At 41.8% G+C, this 27,512-nt stretch overlaps 1 protein-coding gene across 1 annotated transcript in view; it reads right to left on the reverse strand.

Annotated features, from left to right (window-relative positions):
• Positions 1-9,506: 9,506 nt before the first annotated feature.
• The window catches only part of CNMD (chondromodulin), a 108,153-nt gene continuing 90,147 nt past the window's right edge, over positions 9,507-27,512 (reverse strand). The window contains exon 7 of the mRNA XM_073614229.1: positions 9,507-10,118. Coding sequence (XP_073470330.1) covers positions 9,903-10,118 — 216 coding nt within the window. The 3' untranslated portion in view covers positions 9,507-9,902. The remainder of the gene's footprint in view (positions 10,119-27,512) is intronic.

Consider the following 27,512-nt stretch of genomic DNA (forward strand, 5'->3'; position numbering starts at 1 on the left):
TCAATTATTTTTTTTTTACAAATAAATATCTGAAAAGTGTGGTGTGCGTTCATATTTAGCCCCCCTGAGTCAATACTTTGTAGAACAACCTTTCACTGCAATTACAGCTGCAAGTCTTTTTGGGTATGTCTCTCCCAACTTTGCACAGCTAGAGAGTGACATTTTTGCACATTCTTTGCAAAATAGCTCAAGCTCTGTCAGATTGGTTGGAGAGCATCTGTGAACAGAAATTTCCAAGTCTTGTCACTGTTTCTCAATTGCATTTAGGTCTGGACTTTGACTGGGCCATTCTTAGACATGAATCTGCTTTGATCTAAACCATTTCATTTCCTGCTGGAAGGTGAACCTTCGCCCCAGTCTCAAGTCTTTTGCAGACTCTAACAGGTTTTCTTCTAAGATTGCCTTGTATTTGGCTCCATCCTTCTTCCTATTAACTCTGACCAGCGTCCCTGTCCCTGCTGAAGAAAAGCATCCCCACAACATGATGCTGCCACCACCACGTTTCACGGTGGAGATTTTGTTTTCAAGGTGATGTGTAGTGTTAGTTTTCCACCCACACATAGTGTATTGCTTTTAGGCCAAAAAGTTCAATTTTGGTCTCATCTGAACAGAGCACCTTCTTCCACGTTTGCTGTATCCCCCACAAGGCTTCTCGCAAACTGCAAATGGAACTTCTTATGGCTTTCTTTCAACAATGGCTTTCTTCTTGCCACTCTTTCATAAAGGCCAGATTTATGGAGAGCACAACTCATACAGTGGGGCAAAAAAGTATTTAGTCAGCCACCAATTGTGCAAGTTCTCCCACTTAAAAAGGAGAGAGGCCTGTAATTGTCATCATAGGTATACCTCAACTATGAGAGACAAAATGTGAGAACAAATCCAGACAATCACAAATTATGGTGGGAAATAAGTATTTGGTCAATATCAAAAGTTAATCTCGATACTTTGTTATATATCCTTTGTTGGCAATGACAGAGGTCAAACGTTTTCTGTAAGTCTTCACAAGGTTGTCACACACTGCTGCTGGTATGTTGGCCCATTCCTCCATGCAGATCTCCTCTAGAGTAGTGATGTTTTGGGGCTGTCGCTGGGCAACACAGACTTTCAACTCCCTCCAAAGGTTTTCTATGGGGTTGAAATCTGGAGACTGGCTAGGCCACTCTAGGACCTTGAAATGCTTCTTACGAAGCCACTCCTTCGTTGCCCGGGCGGGGTGTTTGGGATCATTGTCATGCTGAAAGACCCAGCCACGTTTCATCTTCAATGCCTTTGCTGATGGGAGGAGATTTGCACTCAAAATCTCACGATACATGGCCCCATTCATTCTTTCATGTACACGGATCAGTCACCCTGTTACCTTTGCAGAGAAACAGCCCCAAAGCATGATGTTGCCACTCCCATTCTTTACAGTAGGTATGGTGTTCTTTGGTTGCAACTCAGCATTCTCTCTCCTCCAAACACGACGAGTTGTGATCAGTTCTACTTTGGTTTCATCTGACCATATGACATTCTTCCAATCCTCTTCTGGATCATCCAAATGCTCTCTAGCAAACCTCAGACGGGCCCGGACATGTACTGGCTTAAGCAGGGGGACACGTCTGGCACTGCAGGATCTGAGTCCCTGGCGTAGTGTGTTACTGATGGCAGCCTTTGTTACGTTGGTCCCAGCTCTGTGCAGGTCATTCACTAGGTCCCCCCAGTGGTTCTGGGATTTTTGTTCACCGTTCTTTTTGATCATTTTGACCCCACGGGGTGAGATCTTGCGTGGAGCCCCAGATTGAGGGAGATTATCAGTGATCTTGTATGTCTTCCATTTTCTAATTATTGCTCCCACAGTTGATTTCTTCACACCAAGCTGCTTGCCTATTGCAGATTCAGTCTTCCCAGCCTGGTGCAGCTCTATAATTTTGTTTCTGGTGTCCTTCGACAGCTCTTTGGTCTTCACCATAGTGGAGTTTGGAGTGTGACTGTTTGAGGTTGTGGACAGGTGTCTTTTATACTGATAACAAGTTCAAACAGGTGCCATTAATACAGGAAATGAGTGGAGGACAGAGAAGCCAGAAATCTTGCTTGTTTGTAGGTGACCAAATACTTATTTTCCACCATAATTTGCAAATAAATTCTTTCAAAAATCAGACAATGTGCTTGTCTGAATTTGTTTCCACATTTTGTCTCTCATAGTTGAGGTATACCTATGATGACAATTACAGGCCTCTCTCATCTTTTTAAGTGGGAGAACCAGCACAATTGGTGGCTAAATACTTTTTGCCCCACTGTAGTTGTCCTGTGGACAGATTCTCCTACCTGAGCGGTGGATCTCTGCAGCTCCTCCAGAGTTGCCATGGACCTCATTGCTGCTTCTCTGATGCTCTCCTTGCCCTGCCTGTCAGTTTAGGTGGACGGCCATGTCTTGGTAGGATTGCAGTTGTGCCATACTCTTTCTATTTTCGGATGATGGATTGAACAGTGCTCTGTGAGAGGTTACAAGCTTGGGATATTTTTAATAACCTAACCCTGCTTTAAACTTCTACACAACTTTATCCCTGACCTGTCTCGTGTGTTCCTTGGCCTTCATGATGCTGTTTGTTCACTAAGGTTTGCTAATAAACCTCTGAGGGCTTCACAGAATATCTGTATTTATACTGAGATTATATTACACAAATTAGGTGACTTCTGAAGGCAATTGGTTCCACTAGATTTTAGTTAGGGGTATCAGAGTAAAGGGGGCTGAATACAAATGCACGCCACACTTTTCATATATTTATTTGGAAAACCATTTATCATATTCCTTCCACTTCACAATTGAAGTATCTCACAAAAGTGAGTACACCCCTCACATTTTTGTAAATATTTTATTCTATCTTTTCATGTGACAACACTGAAGAAATGCCACTTTGCTACAATGTAAAGTAGTGAGTGTACAGCTTGTATAACAGTGTAAATTTGCTGTCCCCTCAAAATAACTCAACACACAGCCATTAATGTCTAAACCACTGGCAACAAAAGTGAGTACACCCCTAAGTGAAAATGTCCAAATTGGGCCCAGAGTGTCAATATTTTGTGTGGGCACCATTATTTTCCAGCACTGCCTTAACCCTCTTGGGCATGGAGTTCACCAGAGCTTCACAGGTTGCCACTGAAGTCCTCTTCCACTCCTCCATGATGACATCATGGAGCTGATGGATGTTAGAGACCTTGCGCTCCTCCACCTTCCATTTGAGGATGCCCCACAGATGCTCAATAGGGTTTAGGTCTGGAGACATGCTTGGCCAGTCCATCACCTTTACCCTCAGCTTCTTTAGCAAGGCAGTGGCCATCTTGGAGGTGTGTTTGGGGTCGTTATCATGTTGGAATACTGCCCTGCGGCCCAGTCTCCAAAGGTAGGGGATCATGCTCTGCTTCAGTATATCACAGTACATGTTGGCATTTATGGTTCCTTCCATAAACTGTAGCTCCCTAGTGCCGGCAGCCACAGCCATGACACTCCCACCACCATGCTTGAGTACTCTTTGTACTAATCACCTGGTAGCAGCCACACACGATTGACACCATCTGAACCAAATACGTTTATCTTGGTCTCATCAAACCACAGGTCATGGTTTCAGTAATCCATGTCCTTAGTCTGCTTGTCTTCAGCAAACTGTTTGTGGGCTTTCTTGTGCATCATCTTTAGAAGAGGCTTCCTTTTGGGATGACAGCTATCCAGACCAATTTGATGCAGTGTGCGGCATATGGTCTGAGCACTGACAGGCTGATCCCCCACCCCTTTAACCTCTGCAGCAATGCTGGCAGCACTCATGCGTCTTTTTCCCGAAGACAACCTCTGGATATGACACTGAGCACGTGCACTCAACTTCTCTTGTCGACCATAGCGAGGCCTGTTCTGAGTGGAACCTGTCCTGTTAAACGGCAGTATGTACTTGGCCACCGTGCTGCAGCTCAGTTTCAGGGTCTAGGCCAGTGATGGCAAACCTTGGCACCCCAGATGTTTTGGAACTACATTTCCCATGATGCTCATGCACTCTGCAGTGTAGTTGAGCATCATGGGAAATGTAGTTCCAAAACATCTGGGGTGCCAAGGTTTGCCATCACTGGTCTAGGCCATCTTTATGTAGAGCAACAATTCTTTTTTTCAGATCCTCAGAGAGTTCTTTGCCATGAGGTGCCATGTTGAACTTCCAGTGACCAGTATGAGAGAGTGAGAGCGATAACGCCAAATTTAACACACCTGCTCCCCATTCACACCCGAGACCTTGTAACACTAACGAGTCACATGACACCGGGGAGGAAAAATGGCTAATTGGACCCAATTTGAACATTTTCACTTAGGGGTGTACTGATTTTTGTTGCCAGCGGTTTAGACATTAACGGCTGTGTGTTGAGGGGACAACAAATTTACACTGTTATATAAGCTGTACACTCACTACTTTACATTGTAGCAAAGTTTAATCTATTCAGTGTTGTCACATGAAAAGATATAATAAAATATTTACAAAAATATCAGGGGTGTACTCACTTTTGTGAGATACTGTATGTGCCACTTTGCGTTGGTCTATCACATAAAATCTATTTTACGTTTTAAAATGTGGAACATTTTAAGGGGTATGAATACTTTTTCAAGGCACTGTACATGTTTGTATACCAAAATGTCACTAGATGTAAATTTTAGAAATGAAACATGACAAACATTGTTGGATGTCTTTGTATTCTATTTCTATGTATTCATTGTTTTATATAAAGCTTATTCTCTATTGATTTATAAAGATCCACATCCATTTTAATCTAGACAAAGCAGGGTTAGCTACACAGTTACCTTCAACCCATAGCTGCTATTGTTAAACATTCTCTGATATTCGCTGAAAAACATCATTTTTCAACTTCATGTTTGCTGGTTTCTGAAGAAATAGCAGTAAATGGGCTGCACTTGTGACAGAATATGAATATTCTGCTATTTGCTCCAACATTTATATCCGGCCCTTTGACAAAGTGAAGTCTTCTTTTTCACTTTGTGAGTCGTTACAATATTAGCAGCCTACTTACCACGGAGTATTTCTAGGATATTCTATTGTAATTGGTTTTTAGATAAACTTATTTTTTTGTGTATATACTGCTGCAGATTGGCACGGCAGAGCGAATCGCTGTAGCTGTACGTCGGCCGGTTTAAGAGCAATAGTAGGCACGCGCGCGACGCCAGAGCCGATGTGAGTGGCCGGTGGCCGCAATGTCTGTCAGCCACCCACAATCGCTCCACAGAGAGCCAGAACGGGGATCCGTCAATGTAAACAAACAGATCCCCATTCTGACGGGAGAGAGACAGATCTGCTGTTCCTAGTGATCAGGAACAGTGATCTATCTCTACTCACAGTTAGAAACACCTCCCTAGGGAACACATTTAACCCCTTGATCACCCCCTAGTGTAAACCCCTTCCATGCCAGTGTCATTTATATAGTAATCAGTGGCTATTTTTAGCACAATGATCCCAAAAAAGTGTCAAAAGTGTCCGATCTGTCTGCCATAATGCAGTCCCGCTAAAAATCGCTGATCGCCATTACTAGTAAAAAAATAATAATAAAAATGCCCTAAATATATCCCCTATTTTGTAGACGCTATAACTTTTGCGCAAACCAATCAATATACGCTTATTGTGATTTTTATTTTTTACCAAAAATATGTAGAAGAATACATATTGGCCTAAACTGAGAAAGAAATTTAGTTTTTTTATTTATTTTTTTGGATATTTATTACAGCAAAATGTAAAAAATTGGGGTTTTCTTTAAAAAATGATGGTCTTTTATTTGTTTATAGCGCAAAAATGAAAACGCAGAGGTGATCAAATACCACCAAAAGAAAGTTCTATTTGTGGGAAAAAAGAACATAAATTTTGTTTGTGTACAGCGTCACGTGACCGTGCAATTGTCAGTTAAAGCGACGCATTGGCCGTATCGCAAAAAAATGGCCTGGTCAGGAAGGGGGTGTAAAGCCTTCAAAGGCTGAAGTGGTTAATTGCATTGGTATTGCATATAAGGCTCTTCAGTGATAACTGTCCCGACTGGCTGAAAACAATATATTCTATACCCTCATTCAAAAAGATCTAATTAAATGCTAACTATTCAGCGCAGTAACCCATACCAGCCAATCCAAATTTGGCCCAGTACAAGATATTGTAGAATAGATCCTGATTAGTTGGTTTGGGTAACTTTGCCCCCCCCCCCGTTACATAGTTGTATTACTTTTAAATTCTGACGTTGCACAGCAGCTGTGTCACCCTGAGGATAGGGTTGGCTTAAATGAGTATGTAGTAGTTTTAAATGGACTTTAAATAACAGGCAAACAAATGAAAGCCCAACTTCAGCTACCGTGTTTCCCCGAAAGTAAGACAGTGTCTTACTTTCTTTTTATCCCTAAAAGCCCCACTATGTCTTACTTTCGGGGTATGTCTTATATTGGGAAAATATGTTGGGGGGCTTTGGTGAAATATCAGGGGTCTTAACAGACCTCTGATATCTCCCCCTTGAGACAGAGAAAGAGACAGAGGATAGAGATTCCCCAGTCCCTTTCTCTGCAGCCTCAGCTGCACTGAGAATGAAAGGAGAGAAGACAGCGGCTTCTCTCCATTCATAAACTGACACATAGTAATCACAGGAGATTACAATGTTTCAGTTATGTGAATGGACAGAGTCAGCTGACTCTGTCTATTCACAAAGGAAGGAGGGGGAGGACGGAGGAACGGAGGGGGAGAACGGAGGGGGACAGAGAAGGAGGGGGGAACGGAGGGGACAGCGGGGAGGCACAGAGGAGGAAAGCGGAAAGGAGGGGGAGAACGGAGGGGGAGAACGGAGGGGGACAGAGACCCGCACCCCCAGCGGCCCGCACCCCCAGCCCCACTCTTTGTACCGCACGTCACTGGAGGCAAATCCCCCCGTGTTTCCCCAAAAGTAAGACATATGTCTTACTTTCGGGGTACGGCTTATATTAGCTGACCCCTCTGAAACTCCCGATACGTCTTACAATCGGGGGTGTCTTACTATCGGGGAAACACGGTAACACTTTTAAAAGCAAATCAAAACGATCGTACGAAAATCTGATCGTTAGTACACAGCTTTCATTCAAAAGTTCTCAAAGGGACAAACACAAAAATTTTTCTCATCTGATACCAGATCATACGATTTTTGTTTAAACAGTACAGTTTTCATCCAAAAATACATTACATCAATTCCGAATTTTTATTCTGTCTTACGAGAATTTTCGTACTTTAGTAACCTATTTTTTTCGATATGAGACTAGCATGCAAAAAAATGGACAATCATCCGTCCGATAATCTCATCGTCTGTACTAGGCTTTATAAGCATCCTCAGCAGAGTTTTATTGTTATCCCAAACCTGTAGCTAAGATATTTGCTGGACAGCAGAAAGAAAAAAAAAAAAATGTTAATGCTAATGACTGACCATATAATATACTTAATGTATTTTTTTTTTTTTTATTTTGCCCATAGTTCCACTATAAGAACAAGAACTAGGCTACTTATCACATTTCTGGTAATATGGCATTTTTTATTTTATCTGGCAATTTTTCAGCAAGCATATTAACTGAAGTTGTCTGCTATAGAGAGACTCTCTCAGGGGAAAGTCTACAAACCTGTGTATGACATTCCATCATGAAAATGTGGAAGATCAAGCATATAAAATGTAAGTCACAACATTTCCTTTTCGGGAAACATTACAATGATAAGTGAAGGTATTCTCAGTCAAAATGCACTACTGTTTTCCTTTAAATCAGGAGTAGTAATACAGTTCCTAATATTTACTCCACTTTATAAAATGTTTTACAGGAGTGATGACCATTAACAGGCTTTCAAAGCTTTTTTTTTTTTTTTTTTTTAATATTTCTCTCACAGTATAATACCATTTTAAAGAATTCTTACTTGGATCTGACTGATCGACATGGAGGAAGGAAAAGTGGATAGAATGCAGAAACCAACCAATAGACTGCTTTAGGCCCCTTTCACAGGAACGTTCTGATCAGGACTGCCTGTCTGTTTTTCAGGCAGACCCAATCGGAACCTCCATTTTCCTCAATGAAGTGGCAGGTGAAAATAGACATGTGTCCATTTACACCTGCCTACATCCAACCCGATGGCAGTCGGGTGTAAAGTCGCCCCTTACAATAGGGTGAGCTCTGTTGGAGTCCACCAACTCAGTGGGGAATCTGTCCACTGAGCAGGTGGGTGGCTGGTTTGTGTCTGCTCCAATTAAAACAGAGAAAAATGGCGGCCCATCCGGAAAAAAAATCAAAAAGTTTATTGAACGTCCATAAAATCAAGAGAATATGACATACATTAGTGATGAGTAAGCACGTTTGTGTGAAACGCGTCCACTAAGCACCTTATTGGATTGATGTATGTCATGTTCTCTTGATTTTATGGACTTTCAATAAACTTTTTTGATTTTATTTCCGGATGGGCCGCCATTTTTCTCTGTTTCAATCGGAGCAGACACAAACCAGCCACCCCCCTTTTTTTCCGGATGTGCCGCCATTTTTCTCTGTTTCAATTGGATTTCTCTGGCTGCGGACCAGGCAGGCACCCGGATTCTTCCATCAGCTCATCAAATCCTAACATGTGGCTTTGAGCGATGTGCACCCAGCTCTTTTCCTTGTGTCTCCTCCGCTCATGCAGAACGGATACAAGCACAGCCCGCTCTCCTTTATGGACAGCCAGATGTAATCGGGCTGCCTCTCTATTTACACCCGGCCTCCATCCGATCCGAGCCACCAGACAGATGGGGAACAGATCACCTTTTCTGGTTTTCATAAACATGGGAGAGTGATACTTTTCATGCAAAGTTATTGTAAATACAATATACAAAGATACACAAATTACACAAATCTGAAAAAAAAATCGAGGAAAAAAATCTAGAGGAATATTTTCCAGGCAAAAAAGTTCCCTCTGTGTTTGTGAACATCTGTCCACTCTGTGGAGAACAACAGAATGCACAAGTTGCATGATTCTTTGTAGGCTGGACACTTTAGCACACACTCAATAAAATAATCCCATCTGCCTGGAAATCAGATTAATCAGAACTGCTGATTATAATGCAAAATTCTGATAAATGCAGAACACATTCGCATCTCTGTTTAGAAATTCAGTGGCTACATTAGGCAAGCTATGGATATTATTAGCGCAAGTTTATTCAGACTGACAAGGAAGCATAGCTGAGTAATTTTTTTTTTTCAGGAGCACCGTACATAAAATAACTCATTTGCATAAGAGAATTATAGCCCATTCCATGGAAAAAAAAAAGTAATCATTCTTTTTATTGCAGTGATTGGTATAAAATTAGCTAAACTTGTGTTATACATTACATTGTCAAAAAATATAAATAGTTTCTGTCAAATATGTTATTCCTCCATCTACAGAGAAATTACTGATTGGAAACAGCAGCAAGTAACAAGCTGGCATCAACTGGTTTCCGCTGTTAGAAATGTATCCGCTTCAACAACAACAGGGTGCAAATTCACTTGAGATTTATTTACATCAAGCTACAGAAATGTGAAACACGGCAGCCAGTCAAGTTAACCTTTAAAAATGAACGTTTCTCTAAATCACGTCAGCAAATATGTCTCACGGCAGGACAGGGTTCTACATGAAAAGATTAATCCAGAAAAAAAAAGAGGGCAAAGTGTAGGAAAATTCCCATGAAGACTATTGCACTTTCCATACAGAGATCATGCCTAAGACCTGACCACATTCCACACAATGAATGTGGTCATCACATATTAACTTAGGTCTTTATTTACAACAAATAACATGTCAACAACATTTTCTGATACCGCTTCAGTTTGGCCTTTTTCTTTTTCTTTCTTTCTGGAGTTATTTCCATCTGTCATTTTAATGCCATTCATGTTACACAACTCCCAGGATACGAGCTACCCACCAGCTGCAGGGCATGATGATTCTGCATGCTGAGCGGCACCCCTGATAGTTGTATGGCCATGGATAGTAGCCAAGAAGAGGTTCACAGATTCTCTGGCACTGGGTGTAACTTCTTCTACATTCAATGCAGCATATGCCTTGATGGTCCAGCATGGGGTCAAAAGTCATGCCACCTTCTCCTTCCAACTGCCATTAAAAAAAAATAAGATGATTATCAAGAGCTTTAGTTGTGTCATGCAAGCATGAGAATGTTCAATACATTATGCAATTTTGTGTTTACATAACTGAAACAATAAATTAGATCAAATTATTCTAGATAAATATGCAAATTTGTGAGAGTGTAATGGGCGGGAGTGTGTCATGCTGCGTATCTGCTGTTTAGGAGGAATATTTAAAGCTTAGTGCCAGGTACAATCTTTGCAGCATGCTTACATTGGTCCAAGCTGGACCAATGTAAAAAATATTCCAATAGGCCGGTTGTACAGAAGTTGGTCGACCAGCCTGCCCATAGATTCGTCGTGTCCCTGCTGAACTGGCCAAAATTTTGATCTATCGATGGCCAGCTTAAGTGTGTAATATGTTATACCTAAGGGGCTGTTGGGAGGCTTAAAATCATTGTACTATGGTGATAATTACAAACTTTCAGGCCCTGTGCAATGCAGCCGCTCCATGGCACAAAGACCATGGGGGGGGGGGGGGTCATTTGCTAACCACTGCCGCCATTCACAGAATGCGTTGTATTTTTTTATTATCGAAGAATGAACTGGACAAGTTGGATAGGAGGGGTGATGATATCACAATCTCCACCTCATCCAATCAGAGAACACCTTGTAGGCATGGAAATAAAGTGCTCTGTGAATAGCAGCAGTGTTAAGCAAGCAAACCCCTGTCGTCAGTGTGCATAGAGTAATCCACTCAGCACAGGACCCGGGAGATCGTGGTTATCAGTAGTGCCGACTACTACAGTGATTGTCAGTTTCCTCTCAAGTATGCACATTTACATTGAGCCACACTGGACCATGAAATACAGATCATACCTAAAATTGTGTACTCTGCCTGTGATCAGTCCATGTATTGGGACTAACATGTGACCACCAGAATGATGACAGCACCTCTTGTGTCATGATCAATTTAACCACTTGCTTACTGGGCACCTAAACCCCCCTCCTGCCCAGACGCATTTTCAGCTTTTAGCGATGTCACATTTTGAATGACAATTGCGCAGTCATATAACACTGTACTCAAATGAAATTTTTATCATTTTTTTCCCCAAAAATAAATCTTTCTTTTGGTGGTATTTGATCACCTCTGGGTTTTTTATTTTTTTGTTGAAAAAATGTAAAAAGACCAAATTTAAAAAAAAAATACAAAACTGTTTTATATTTTGTTAATAAATTTTGCAAACAGGTAATTTTTCTCCTTCATTTATGTACGCTGATGAGGCTGCATTGATGGACACTGATAAGGCAGCATTGATGGGCACTAATAGGTGGCACTGGTAGGTGGCACTAATGGGCGGCACTGAAGGACATTGATAGGTGGCACTGAAAGGCACTAATAGGTGGCACTGATAGGTGGCAGTGATGGGCACTGATCGGCACTGGTAGGTGACACTAAAAGGCATCACTGATGAGGCACTGATTGGCAGCACTGGTGGGCATTGATAGGTGGCACTCATGGGCATTGATAGGTGGCACTGATTGCTGGCACTGTTATGCACTGGTGGGCACTGATTCATGGCACTGTGGGCACTGGCAGGTGGTACTGGTTGGCACAGATGAGGCGGCTTTGCCTCTTCCTCTTGGGGACCGATGTCCCTTGCACAGAAGCAAGAAAAAAAACAAAAAAAAAACGATTACCGATCTTCTGTTTACATCACATGATCAGCTGTCATTGGCTGACAGCTGATCACATGGTAAGGGGCCGGAATCAACCCCTTACTCCAATCTGTGATCACCCGAGTCTCTGCATGGGGCGTGCAAAGGGGAGGACGTCTATTGACGGCCTCCCAGCAAAGTAGGTCCACGCTGTAGCCGTCATTCGGCTATAGCGCGGATCTGAAGGGGTTAATATTAACTAATGCTAAAAAGCTCTATAGGAGGCCACATTCTGTCTTCTTGAAGCCATTTTTTTTTGTTTATTTTTTTTAAACTTGTGAAACCTACCTTAAAACTAAGCCCTCCAGCGACTCGCTATCACCACTGACAGGGCTTCCATTTTCACCCTGTCTTCCTTCTGGGTTTGTGCCCTCCGGCCACCTGATTTGTCGTGCAGTGATGATGTCACTCCTGTGCATGCACGTGGGACCCACTATTCACAACACAGGACTCTGAAGGAACAGCTCAGGCATGACATTCCTTTGGAGCGCATGCACCGGTTATGTCACTGGCCTATTCACAAGCAAATATCTCCTAAACGGTGCATGTACATTTACTGTACCTACAGTATAGGTAGGCCTTATTATAGGCTTACCTATAGGTAAATATCAGAGAACAGAATAAGAGTAGCGCTAATATAAAAAGTCAAATAACCACATGTTATGTAGCATAAAGACCATTACCAAATCAGCAAATCCAAATGAAAAAGGGGACATCAAAAAAGCTATATATAGAAAAAAAAAAAAAAAATTATAAAAAATAAAAATAAAAGTCCTCCAAAAGTATGTGACTCATACAAAATGATGGGATGATAGTCTTCAATATATATGTGACTTCATACATAAAACATATCAGTGTGCACGTGATATCTGGAATGGAAAAAGCCCCCAAACAGACAAGTTGCACTTACAAGATAAAAACTTTTAAAATCACATAAAAACCTCCAGAGTAGCACCACCGTGTCAACATACACAGTGCCTGGCTGGACGTGACTATCAGCTCCTCCCTTCTAGACGCGTATCGGCCAATCTCAGGCCCTCCTCATCTACTGAGGAAGGCCTGTGATTGGCCGATAAGCGTCTAGAAGGGAGGAGCTGATAGTCACGTCCAGCCAGGCACTGTGTATGTTGACACGGTGGTGCTACTCTGGAGGTTTTTATGTGATTTTAAAAGTTTTTATCTTGTAGGTGCAACTTGTCTGTTTGGGGGCTTTGAATAAATTTGTATACAGAGAACACTATGGTCTCTATACTTATTATTTACATGTCCTGAACTCATGGAATCTTGAGCCAAGCTGAGAGATGATCCGCTTCTTTGGATATTAATGAGCTGAGTTACCATTAAGAAAAGAGCTATCTGGATTACCCACCATTGATTGGGAAGAGGAAGTGAGAGCAAAGAGCTTGTGGGGAGATCCGCATATGAGTTTTGACTCGTCTGGGAGATCATCTCAGGAACTTCTTTCAACTTCCACGGAACTCCATCAGCCGTTTATTACTCAAGCTTGTTTGACCCAATTGAACGTATGTTTTTTTGGGTTCAAACGTTCCGGTAAGCCTCCCTATTATTGGTGGTGGTGTTTTTCCATTCCAGATGTCACGTGCACACTGATATGTTTTATGTATGAAGTTATATATATATTGAGGACTATCATCCCATCATTTTGTATGAGTCACATACTTTTGGAGGACTTTTATTATTTTTTATAATACTTTTTTTTTTTTTTTTATATAACTTTTTTGATGTCCCCCTTTATCATTTGGATTTGCTGATTTGATAATGGTCTTTATGCTACATAACATGTGGTTATTTGACTTTTTATATTAGTGCTACACTTATTCTGTTCTCTGTTTTATGCACATATCCTACTGGCCATGTTAGCTGCTTGTTCTTTTGGGTAGTGCAGAATTATTTGTTATATTTTATAGGTAAATATCAACCATGGGAGTTTACTCCCACTTTAATATGCACACCTACTTTCAACTGTACAGACTACCAAACAATATAAAGTACAATTTTTTTTTTTAATGTTTCTGGAATAATAATAAAAAAAGTAAAAATAGAAAAACAATTAGAACAGCATCACAGTTTGTACATTTTGGCCTTGGTGCTGCTTCCCTTAACCCTTGGCAAACCCCACAAGTATCATTATGGTAAATGTTTTCCGGCTTGTGCGATCTAATTCTTTTCATTTTCTATTCTAAAGATTTATGTTTGCCTAGCTTCATATTCTTTCTCTAAACAGCCATAATGACATTCATGTTTTAAAGTGATCCTGTCACAAGGTAAAAAAAAATTGAAGTAAAATCTGCCTGTAAAATAAGAAGCTTTGTACCTATCTGTCTGATGGACCATGACTCAAAAGCGTTATGAGCGCTACAGCTAAACAAGACTTGCAGTTGTGTTGGATAGTGTGCCCCCTGCTGGGCGGTGTGGTTCCTCCCATCCACTCCTACCTCACTACAGTGTCTTCCATATGGGAGCAACCACAGCGCCCACTATCTGACACACCTGGAAGTGTCGATTAGTGATGGCACTCGAAACCTTTCAAGAAAGCAAGGATTTGAATGACTGCCCACCAGACAAGTGAGTACACCTTTAATTTTTTTCTCATAGTGACAGGATCACTTTAATTATTTATATGCAGGTGGGTTTATAGAATATTAGCTACAGTATCCATACAAATGTAAGCAGTGAGTTTGAATGAACCTGACATGAGTACTATGTGTTGTAATTGCAAATTAAAACAGTTCCTTGACTGGGGAAAAAGAGACTCAATTTGACAAGTCGACCTATATGAGATGATTGTCTCGGTTATTGTGTCTGCATTGCTGGGAAAAACACAAAGCACTTTGGTGAAATCATCTAACTAAGCTCTCAGCTTGAGTGATATGAGGAACAGAGCATAACACAGCGGTACACAAAAATAACACCGGCAGAGGCAGCACATGGGAAAACAAAGGAAAACAGCAAGGGACATAGTGGCAGAGTAAAGGCAAGAGGGACTCCACTAATGTAGTCATCATCACATGTGTGATAGCAGGAAGAAAGCATTCACGTAATGCGAGCATCTCACAAAAACACTGCTGTTTAATATAACAGATAAACTCTACAAGGGAAGCTGTTTAAATGAGCACACTGGTTATATGTTGTGAGTAGACAATCACATTGTTTAAATGCTTGGTTCTATTAAAGTTGCCCTTTAAGTTACCTTACCAGCCTGCATGAAGAATCTCTTAACATGCCACAATAAAGAGCAACAGCATCATTTAAAAAATGCACCTTTTATTATTAAAAAAGCAGTCCTTGAGCTCAAATCAGATGATGTTCCCTAGGCTGATGTAATGCCATTGGTCTGTTGCAGGCAGGTGAGGTCAAAGGAAAGAAAATAGTTTGATTCCCCCATCAACACAGTACATTGCCTTGCAAAAGTATTCACCCCCCCCCCCCTCCCTTGGCATTTTTCGTGTTTTGTTACCTCACAACCTGTAACTAACATGGATTGTTTGAGGATTTGCATCATTTAATTTACAGAACATGCCCACAACTTTGAAGATGTTTGTTTTTTTTTTATTGTGAAGCAAACAACAAATAGGACAAAATAACAGAAAAAGTCAATGTGCACCCCACCTAAAGTCAATACTTTGTAGAGCCACCTTTTGTGGCTATCACAGCTCCAAGTCGCTTTGGATAAGTCTCTATGAGCTTGCCACATCTTACCACTGGGATTTTTGCCCATTCCTCCTTGCAAAACTGCTCCAGCTCCATCAAGTTGGATGGTTTGCGCTTGTGAACAGCAATCTTTAAGTCTAAACACAGAATTTCTATTGGATTGAGGTCTGGGCTTTGCCTAGGCCATTCCAACACATTTCCATGTTTCCCCTTAAACCACTCAAGTGTTGCTTTAGCAGTGTGTTTGGGGTCATTGTCCTGCTGGAAGGTGAACCTCTGTCCTACCCTCAAATCACACACAGAGTGGTACAGGTTTTGCTCAAGAATTTCCCTATATTTAGCACCATCCATCTTTCCCTCAACTCTGACCAGTTTCCCAGTCCCGACTGCTGAAAAATATCCCCACAGCATGGTGCTGCCACCACCATGTTTCACTGCGGGGATAGTGTTCTTTGGGTGATGTGATGTGTTGGGTTTGCACTAGACATAGCATTTTCTTTGGCCAAAAAGTTAAATTTTAGCCTCATCAGACCAGAGCACCTTCCTCCATACATTTTGGGAGTCTCCTACATGCCTTTTCACAAACTCAAAATGTGCCATTTTGTTTTTTGCTGAAAGTAATGGTTTTCTTCTGGCCACTCTGCTATGAAGCCCAACGTATGGCTTCTTGTCATCCTATGTACAGATACTCCAGTCTCTGCTGTGGAACTCTGCAGCTCCTCCAGGGTTACCTTAGGTCTCAGTGCTGCCTCTCTGATTAATGCCCTCCTTGCCTGGTTGGTGAGTTTTGGTGTGTGGCCGTCTCTTGGCAGGTTTGCTGTTGTGCCATGTTCTTTCCATTTGGTTATGATAGATTTGATGGTGCTCCTAGGGATCATCAAAGATTTGGATATTTTTTACAACCTAACCCTGACTTGCACTTCTCAACAACATTGTCCTTTACTTGTTTGGAGAGGTCCTTGGTCTTCATGGCAGTGTTTGGTTAGTGGTACCTCTTGCTTAGGTGTTGCAGCCTCTGGGGCTTTTCAAAAAGGTGTGTATATGTAATGACAGATTATTTTTTTTATTTCTGAAAAATAGTTTTATGTATATATTTTTCTAATTTTACTTCACCAACTTAGACTATTGTGTTCTGATCCATCACATATACCGTATTTATCGGCATATAACACGCACTTTTTTCCCCTGAAAGGGGAAAATCGTGGGTGCGTGTTATAGGCCGATTTTGTGTTTTATCGGAGCGATCGCGGCAATTGCCGCAGTCGCCGCCGACATACACAGCCGTGGGTACTTTTAAATATGGCGCCGAGACTGCAGGGATACTTCGGAGCCGAGATACACATACCCGAGTGTACTCGGCTTTTTTCGGCGCCGCCGTCACGCCCAGTCCCGCCCCTGGACCTGTGTTATGTCCATCATAGGGCGGGACTGGGCGTGACTGTGAGCGGTGCCGAAAAAAGCAGAGAACACTCAGGTATGTGTATCTCGGCTCTCGTCGGAGCCGAGATACACACACCCGAGTGTTCTCGGCTTTTTTGACGGCGGCGCCGATGAAAGCCGAGAACACTCGGGTATGTGTATCTCGGCTCTGAAGTATCCCTGTAGTCTCGGCGCCATATTTAAATCTATCACAAAGCTGCACTGACATGGCTGGACTGGGGCAAAGCTGCACGGGCAAACCTGCACTGCCAAAGCTGCACTGGAGCAAGGCTGCACTGGGGCAAAGTTGCACTGGGGCAAGGCTGCACTGACAAGGCTGCACTGGGGCAAGGCTGCACTGACACTGAAAAGGCTGCAGATGGACAAATAAGGCTGCATTGATGGGCATTTTAATGTAAGTTTTTTTTCCTTAAACTTCCCTCCTAAAAGTTTTTTTCCTTAAAATTCTCTCCTAAACTTGGGGTGCGTGTTATACGCCGATAAATACGGTAATTCAGATTTAAAAAAACATTGAACTAAAGGCTGTAATGTATCAAAATAGGTAAAAAGCCAATGGGGGTAAATACTTTTGCAAGGCACTGTTATGCCGCGTACACACGATCGGACATTCCGACCACGAATTCTGGGATTTTTTTTCCAAAGGATGTTGGCTCAAACTTGTCTTGCATACACACGGTCGCACAAATGTTGTCGGAAATTCCGAACGTCAAAAACCCGGTGACGTACAACACGTACGACAAGCCGAGAAAAATGAAGTTCAATAGCCAGTGCGGCTCTTCAGCTTGAATCCAAGCATGCGTAGAATTTTGTGCGTTGGAATTGTGTACACACTCTCGGAATTTCCGACAACGGATTTTGTTGTCAGAAAATTTGAACTCCAGCTCTCAAATTTTTGTTGTCGGAAATTCAAATGTCCGATGGAGCCCACACATGGTCGGAACTTCCGACAACAATCTCCCATCGAACATTTGTTGTCGGAAAATCCGATTGTGTGTACGCGGCATAAGTGTTGATGGCAGAATCCATCCAGCAGCGTTATTTTTTTTTTTTAATTTAAAAATGTGCAACAGTTGCAATAAGAGGGTAACTTCACACAGCATAGAATCAGTAGTAAACATCATTAGCACAACCAATACTCCGAGATATACTGCAGAAGAGTAAAGCATTTACAAGTGGCAACAAGAAAGAAATGATGCTTATATAGGAATGCCGTGACCCTTCCAACCAGTCTGTGTTAGTTACGGATGCTCCCGTGTGCGAGCCCCAGGAGCCGCGCGGGAGCGCGATTCTGGGAGGATGTCAATGTACGCCCTCCCAGAGTTATCGAGCCGTGCTGTAGCTGTCATTCGGCTATAGCACGGTTGTTAAATGGTTAAGGCATACTCTATAGCACAGTAATTGTGTAATTTTTCTCTTCCTATCGTGTAATATACCCGGTTGATCCTGCCAGTTTCTGTGCCCCCCTGTCTGTGCTGACCATGATAATCATGGCTGCTGATCCATAATTACCATGGTCAGTTTACGTGCCTCCATCATCTGCTGCTCTGCTGTGACAGTCTCTCCCTCCCTGTGAGCATGAGAGTGTCTCTCTTCCCCGCCCCTCCCACCGCTATTGAGCTGCACAATGCAGCAAATATACATGTACCACCACTGGTTTATGCTGCCATTAACGATAGTGTATATGTTTTTTTAAAATGAAAAAGCTAAATACCTTTTCCCACACTGCTGCTGTGCGGTCACATGATCCCCCTATGCTGGCCGGCTGACGTCACAGAGGAATCTCGGCCCCTCCCACTTCTCTACATAGATCTGGGAAGATAAGGGGAGGGGGATTACGTGACCCGATAGCTGCACTGTGAGAAAAGGTGTTTAGTCTTTTCATTAAAAAAAAAAAATGCTCTGGAGGGGATACATGTGACTTTAAAAACACTTTAAGTCTTTTCTCACCCAGTGATCAGACTGCAACAGCAAGACATAAGGTTTACATACATCTGTATTTACATGGCTGTGTCATCTGAGCCAACGTCTTGATATGTGGTGGTCAACTTATTATAGATGGCTGCAAAATAATGGTGCATTTTTGTGCACATATTTCGCATTGTATTAAGTTAGGCAGCCCATTCATGCACATCAATGCTCCAAAATGTTTCCATGTTTTGCAGCTGCACAGATGTAACCTGCGCACTGGGCACCGCTAATCTAGATGTTCACCCTGGAGGATGTCTGGACAAAAATGGAGACCTCCTTCTGGAAAGAAAAGGCATTTTTCAGAGGAATACTGTGATATCTGTGAGAGGTAATATACTGTATGTCTGTGTCACATTTTCGCATTGCTTAGTATGCACTTAACATGATTAAATATGTCTGATGCTAGGCACACTTTAAGGGTGAATTCACACATGTATTCCGTAGCAGTGTATTATCACGTGTGTTAAGGCACTCTATTCATTCTAAATGGGCTGCTAACCCATCACAACAGACAAGAAAATGTCCATGTGTAGTATGTGAATTTGTGGTACACTGCATTGTGTGTTGACATGCCATTCACAATACATGTTAAAGCACTGCGATTGGCCTGATGCTATGACGCACATTCTGGTAATGTACAATAAAACATGCAGTTTAACGTATGTTGCGGCAACACACAAGTGTGGATTGGCCCCAAGACAAATAATGTAGCCATATTTTTGCAGATGGATCATGTAACTGTGATTGGTACCTTTGTTTCACAAACTCATTCTATTGAGATGTAGCACATTACAAAACATTTCATCCTAAGAAGAAAATTAATTCCGTTTTGTATAGCTTCACCAGCTGGCTGGAGTTAGGCATACATAGATCTCATGATCTTCCAAAGGACAGCCATACTTCCGATATACTTTATAAAGTAAAGATGCACTGCATCTCAGCTATAGCTCAGCTGTTACTGAATGAAATTATTATTAGCAAAATATCTCCTGCATCTGACTATTGTCAGAGTTTTGGATACATGGTCCCCCTTTACATGCTCTGTACTCATCAATACATCCTTTAGCCCCCATTCACATCAGTGCGACTTGTCATGCGATTTGACGGGTCCAAATCGCATGACAAGCCGCACCCTATTGTCAGCAATGGAACTGTTCAAATCGGTGTAAGGCCGACTTTGCGATGCCACACCAATTTAAAAAAAATGCACTATTTTTTGTGATTTCAGGTGCAACTTGCATAGACATCTGTGCATGAAATCGCACCTGAAGTCACGCTGACATGCAGCATTAAAATCGTGCGATTTCAAGTCAAGTCGCACAATTTCAAAGCCGCATTCAGTGTGAACCAGGGCTAAAGGACAATTGTACCTTTTAGCAAAACTGACTTTAAATCCCCCCAACCCCTGAGTGCAGCCCAACTGCTCAAACTAATATCCTGGATCCAATTATCTTTGCTGTGTGGCCCTGCCATGCGAACCACAGCCTTTACAGCGACAAAGTCATGGTGCACATAAGTCGCATGGTCCTATTCATTCCAATGGGTAAGCTGTACTCCCAGGGGCTTCCAGCAGTCAAGCAGAGTACAGCTTACCTAAAGCAATGAATGAGGTCCCAGCACGTACGAAAACTAAGGACTGGTTCACACCTATGCATTTTTTAGTGCGTTTGCAGTTTTGCAGAAACACACTACAGTCCATTTGTCATGGTTTCCTATGAGTCATGTTCACATCTGTGCATTTTATGGAAAGGGCCAAGGACTTTTTACTGGTTTTTGGTTCCATAGACTTCAATGGATCAAAAATGTGTATTGAAAAACATAAAATGCATCTGGAATATGCATCAATTGCAACCTGCATAGCTGTGAAGCAGGCCTATGGCCTGTTTCATCCGGGCTTCAGATAGTATAAGAGCAGTGTGAACAGCAAGCTTTTATGAAACGTTCAATAAGCTTTAATCAGCTTTCTCTAATCCTTTAAAGTGCCCTTCGGCTCCTGTTTGGAAATGTTATACACAGATCTTATTGGGAGTGCTCTCTTTCATCAGGCCGGGTTCACACCTATGCAAATTAGATGTGGGTTTCCCTGCATCTAATTCGCATGAGAATGTGACTGGCTCCCTATGGAGCCGGTTCACATATCTCCGTTGCAGCTGTGGAGCGCACTGCACAGAAATGCTGTGCGTCTTTGGCTCCATTTCAGGGCCAAATTCAGGCATAGAATTGGCCCTGATTCATCCCTGAAACGGGGAACAGGGACGCACAGTGCTCCTGTGCGATCCGCAGCGGGTTACAGTGTGAACCCAGCCTAAAGCCACAAGTAGTGCTGAAGTCTGCTAGCAGCTTGTTTAAAGTGGCAATCAGCACTCCCATTAGGATCTGTGTTTAGCATGTACAAACTGGAGCTGAATGGCACTTTAAAAGCTTCAGCAAAGCTTGCTGAAAGCTCTACAAATGCTTTGTAAAAGCATGATACAAGTTGAATCCCCTGTGAAACAGGCCTAAGAAGTGTATGTTTGTTGTTGAAAAGTGTTTCGTCAGGCAGAGCCACAAATGACAGATTGCTAGAGTTAGAATTTGTATACTAAGTATTTGAGCTGCTGGATTTCACTTAGGAGGAATTTAGGAGTTGTCCTTTAAATTTATTTTTAAATTGCAGGCAGTGTAAGCACTTCATTTTTAAATTGGTATCAGTCTCTTGCAATCCCTGTACATCAGAGCTCAGACTGGCTGAGGGATAATCAACACAAAGAGCCAATCTTTTTTGCTGCAGTGCAAGGAGCATGCTCAGTTGTTGTAACATGCACAATTTTGCAGGAAGTACAGAGGTAATGAACAATATAAACCAAGTACAGACTTAATTTTTACATTGTAATGAGTCAAATAAAAAGTAGAAGCTCTAGAGTACACTTCGCAACTGTCATGTAAATGATTTCCAGCTGCAATGTCCTCAACATATGGCCTGTTTGTGTGTAACTGCTTCATAGAATATTTATAGAGGCACTCTAGTCAGAAGTGTCACATATAGAAAGTTATTCTCCAAGTAGTAGAGATACAATGCCATGAAAAAGTATTTATACCCCTTGAAATTTTCCACATTTTGTCTTGTTACAAACAAAAACGTAAATGTATTTTATTGGGATTTTACGTGATAGACCAACACAAAGTGGCACATAATTGTGAAGTGGAAGGAATATGATTAATAGTTTTTAATTTTTTTTTACAAATAAATCTGAAAAGTGTGGCGTGTATTTGTATTCAGCCCCCTTTACTCTGATACCCCTAACTAAAATCTAGTGGAACCAATTGCCTTCAGAAGTCACCTTATTAGTAAATAGAGTCCACCTGTGTGTAATCCAATCTCAGTATAAATACAGCTGTTCTGTGAAGCCCTCTTAGAGGTTTGTTAGAGAATCTTAGTGAACAAATAGCATCATGAAGGCCAAGGAACACACCAGACAGGTCAGGGATAAAGTTTTGCAGAAGTTTAAAGCAGGGTTAGGTTATAAAAAAATATCCCAAGCTTTGAACATCCCACGGAGCACTGTTCAATCCATCATCTTAAAATGGAAAGAGTATGGCACAACTGCAAACCTACTAAGACATAGCCGTCCACCTAAACTGACAGGCCGGGCAAGGAGAGCATTAATCAGAGAAGCAGCCAAGAGGTCCATGGTAACTCTGGAAGAGCTGCAGAGATCCACAGCTCAAGTGGGAGAATCTGTCCACAGGACAACTATTAGTCGTGCACTCCACAAATCTGGCCTTTATGGAAGAGTGGCAAGAAGAAAGTTGTTGAAAGAAAGTCATAAGAAGTCCCATTTGCAGTTGTGGGGGACACAGTAAACATGTGGAAGAAGGTGCTCTGGTCAGATGAGACCAAAATTAAACTTTTTGGCCTAAAAGCAAAACACTATGTGTGGCGGAAAACGAACACTGCACATCACCCTGAACACACCATCCCCACCGTGAAACATGGTGGTGGCAGCATCATGTTGTGGGGATGCTTTTCTTCAGCAGTGACAGGGACACTGGTCAGAGTTAATACGAAGATGGATGGAGCCAAATACAGGGCAATCATAGAAGAAAACCTGATATACAGTGGTATAAAATAATCAATAAAATAGACTCTGACCAGCATAACCCTAAAGTTTGTCTTAAATACAGCCTTAGCAAAAGCCAATAAGAAGTTCCCACTTGTATAGGAGATAACACTTTCTTATGTTGCATAAAAGGCACCTGTATATTACTAGCCAAAGAACCCACACACTCCGCACAAAAGGGGGGGGGGGTGAGGGGGTGGTAACAGCCACTGTAAAGGATGCAGCTCCCAAGCCCATATATTATGTTTTAATCCAATGTGACTGGATAGAGTAAATGGTAAGTTTCAGCTTGGGCTTGGGAGCGGTCTGCATCCTTTACAGTGGCTGTTACCGCCCCCCCCCCCCCCCCTCTTTTCTGCGGAGTGTGTGGGTTCTTTGGCTAGTAATATACAGGTGCCTTTTATGCAACATAAGAAAGTGTTATCTCCTATACAAGTGGGAACTTCTTATTGGCTTTTGCTAAGGCTGTATTTAAGACAAACTTTAGGGTTATGCTGGTCAGAGTCCTGCGTCTCCTGGACACTACTCACTCCTCCCATTTTTGGGCACATCGCCTCCGATCTATAGATTGAACTGTCTTGGGTTCATAATATATTCATTTCTGAGCCCTGGTCATCTGTGAATCTTCCGGAGTGGTGTTGGTAGCGGCTTGTGGCTTGGATGTGTCTTTCCTTGGAGGCTTATTATTGCTTAGCTCTGGTGAGTTTAACCCCCTGAGGGGAGTGTGTTCTCACATGGTGCAATTGGACTGACCGGTGGAAGGTGCACACTGAGATTCTGCTTTATGATCACCTTTGAACACTGTCTGAACTACTTTCTGAATTCCTCACCACTCTTAAAGGACTTTCATGTGAAGTTGGCCACATGCATGTTTATTTTAGCTCAACATTAGCGCTGTTTTTAGTGTGATATCATAGTCTATTTTATTGATTATTTTATACCACTGTATATCATGATTTGTGTATAATTTTAAACGGCTGCTTTTTTTTACTATTTGGATTCCGTACCTTTTGTGTGTTAGCAAATTGGACGTTACTTTCATTTTAACAATTATTTCTGCTTTGGAAGCAGCATCTCTTCCTGGCGCTGAGTGGTGTACTTTAGGGCCCATAGGAACACCTTTTTTGTATATAGAAGAAAACCTGTTAGAGTCTGCAAAAGACTTGAGACTGGGGCGGAGGTTCACCTTCCAGCAGAACAACGACCCTAAACATACAGCCAGAGCTACAATGGAATGGTTTAGATCAAAGCATATTCATGTGTTAGAATGGTCCAGTCAAAGTTCAGACCTAAATACAATTGAAAATTTGTGGCAAGACTTGAAAATTGCTGTTCACAGACTCTCTCTGTCCAATCTGACAGAGCTTGAGCTATTTTGCAAAGAAGAATGAGCAAAAATGTAATTCTAGATGTGCAAAGCTGGTAGAGACATACCCAAAAAGACTTGCAGCTGTAATTGCAGCAAAAGGAGGTTCTACAAAGTATTGACTCAGGGGGGCTGAATATAAATGCACAACACAGTTTTCAAACCATTAAAAACCATTCATCATTTTCCTTCCACTTCACAATTAGGTGCCACTTTGTGTTGGTCTATTACATAAAATCCCAATAAAATACATTTAAGTTTTTGGTTGTAACATGACAAAATGTGGAAAGTTGCAAGGGGTATGAATACTTTTTCACGGCACTGTAGGACACGAGAGCGGCACTGGGGCTTAGCATTGACTAAAATTTGGTTGACTCCTAAAAAAATGTATGATGTTCCCCTCCTGAAATGGGAAATCATGTGCTAACTGTAGGCTACAAATGTAATGAGTGGAAGCAGCGATAGTACACTGGTGAAGCCCCACTCTTAGATATATAGTTTTGGTGCAATTTCAATGTGGACCCCTGAATATCAAAGTAAGCATGCTGGACTGGGTGCACTCAGGGGTGTCAAACTCAATTTCATTGCTGGCAGCATCAGCATTATGGTTGCCCTCAAAGGGCGGGTTGTATCCGCCATGGTGTTCTGTCTAAGCAGTCACCAATAACGTTTCCTGTGGATGATACCCACGGCGTGTGACACTCCTTTTCAACTCGCATAGAGTTGTATTATTTGCATAATAATTATAAGCAGATGTCCAGAGCACTCCACCAGAGGAGGGCTGGAGTCAGCTGCCAGAGTCTGCTGAATGCGGAGATGAGGGGAGGTGGAGACGAGGGGGTACTGCCGCACCACAAAGAGGTGTAGGATCTGTAGGGGGAGTTCTGTTTTCCTCTCTGCTGCCAACTGATGAGATGGGGGCAGAAACAAGCCTCTCTGCAAGGATCTAGCGGAGGAGTTTTGTCCTCCTTTCTGCTGTCAACAGCTAACACAAGGTGGGGGTGGAGGCAATGGGGATGCCACAGCTGCAGGAGAGGTGCGAGGGCCACATAAAATAGCCTGGCGGGCCGGCTTTGGCCCGCAGGCCTTGTGTTTGACACAGGTGGCCTAGACTGTGACTATGAGATAAGGAACCATTTGCTGTATCAATGACAGAAGTGCACGCAAAAAATCTCTACAATAAAAAAAAGCGTCTTCCTCTTGTTAAACCCCCAACCCCTTCCTGTTATAAATGTAGCTTTTTGTGGCGTCTAAAATCTACTATCCATAGCAGCCACAACAATCCCACCAATGGAAAGATATGGATTATAAGACTGTTTGTGATAACAGATCCTGGTGAAGAAAGCTAGTATAGTTTAGCTTCTAGACTTTTATATAACTCGCAGTTCTTTTATATTTCACAATCCATTGCAAACAATTTCACAACCAATCTTGGCTGATTTTCACTCAATCATTACTCACCTGTCCAGCCCTGACCCAAGCACTGCACCAGAAAACACAAATGCTTCTATTTTGCTGTCATTGTCATACAGCTTTCCTTTTTTTGGTCAAATAAACTTTACTTTAAGAAGTCTGTTGTACCATGAAGTGCAATGTCAGTGTTCTCTCCTGGCTTGCACTTGTGGCTAGATTTTAAGAAATGATTGGAAGAACAATACTTTATTGAAAGGCCTGACAAGAACTCCTGCAGGGAACGAATACTGATGAAATCTTGAAATGTGAGCTTGCTTTAAATACTCAAATGACATTGATCAGAAAACCAAGCCAGCGCAATATTGATTTTCCGCAAGGCATATCTAGTTTACATTTCTCCAGATTGTACTGTAAAGTGTATGTCTTTTTTTTTTTTTTTTATACTTTCTATAAAAAAAAAAAAGGCAACTTTAAACTCCCTTTAATGTACATTAGATTACTACAGCATTTCTTGAGCAAAAGAAAAGGAAAAGTAGTGTGTACGCATCAAAGAATTCACCATTTAAATGACTGTTTTTCAGAGCATTGTACACCTTGAAAAGCAGAAAATGCATAGCAATCTTTAGAAAAGAACTGTTATGGAAATTGCTTACTACGTGGGATTCATGTAAAGTGCTGTTTGTAGAACAGAAGTTTATAGTGGTACTATCAGTAGTATTAAGAATGAGTAGTCTATCATTTAAATGTTTAACTCTTTTTACTGCCAATACTACAAGTTTGTATTAAAGAACAAAGCAGTATTTTCTTCTGCATGAATTTGGAAAAAATGCATTTCTTTTGCCACTATAGCTGGTGACTGTAAAATAATATAAAATAATGAAGAATAAATGACAAAACTCTAATATTGTGATTATTAAATATTACCTGCTTTGTGTAAACTAAAATTACATCGGTGGTCTTCTGTGGCTTTGAATATTTGCAGTTGGTTTGCTTTGTTGGGAGCTTACTGAAGGAGCCATGATAAAATATATGTAGAATATGCTTATTTATTATTACTTGGCTTTCCATTTTAAAAGGTTTTCGGTAGATACTAGACCTTGAAACCAACCGACGATTTCTTGGATCTCTATTGGTGAGAGATCTGAGCTTGAGTCCTTAGGTCTGTGCTGTGGCATTATCACTCTCCTTGTTGGATTTTCAATTTATTTTATACTATGTAGGACACAACATGTTTCTAAACTCACCAAGGTAGAAGGGAAGACCCTACAGGGAAAATGTCAGAAATTAAAGCAAGGAGATCTCACTGTGGTGTGTTCAAGACGTATAAGATGCCAAGGGCTGACTAAGTCCACCAGGCTCCATCTATCAATAAGATGTCACTTTGGGTATTCTGTCTCTTTAAGTATAAATAAACGTTATAACCTAGCTTACAGCATTTAAACCCACTCTGTAATGATCTAGTTCACTATGTGTACTATCAGTAGGTCACAATTGTTTGTGTGTCTTGTTCAAAATCTTGTCTCAGGTGCACCTTCTCCAAAGCTACATAAGTTCTATCAAAGTCCACAACAACAACCTGAGGCTCTAATAGGCTTCAAAAAAGGGTGGGCTCGGGGCGTAGAGCACTGTGCCTTGAGCCCATCCAGCTGTGTGACAATAACAAATGAATATTCGCTATTGTCACATTGATTCTCCTCCCGGCCAATCAGGAAGCAGGTCTTGAGACCCGTTTCTAGATTGGACG

The sequence above is a fragment of the Aquarana catesbeiana genome, linkage group LG02, assembly GCF_042186555.1.
Source record: "Aquarana catesbeiana isolate 2022-GZ linkage group LG02, ASM4218655v1, whole genome shotgun sequence".
Taxonomy (NCBI): domain Eukaryota; kingdom Metazoa; phylum Chordata; class Amphibia; order Anura; family Ranidae; genus Aquarana; species Aquarana catesbeiana.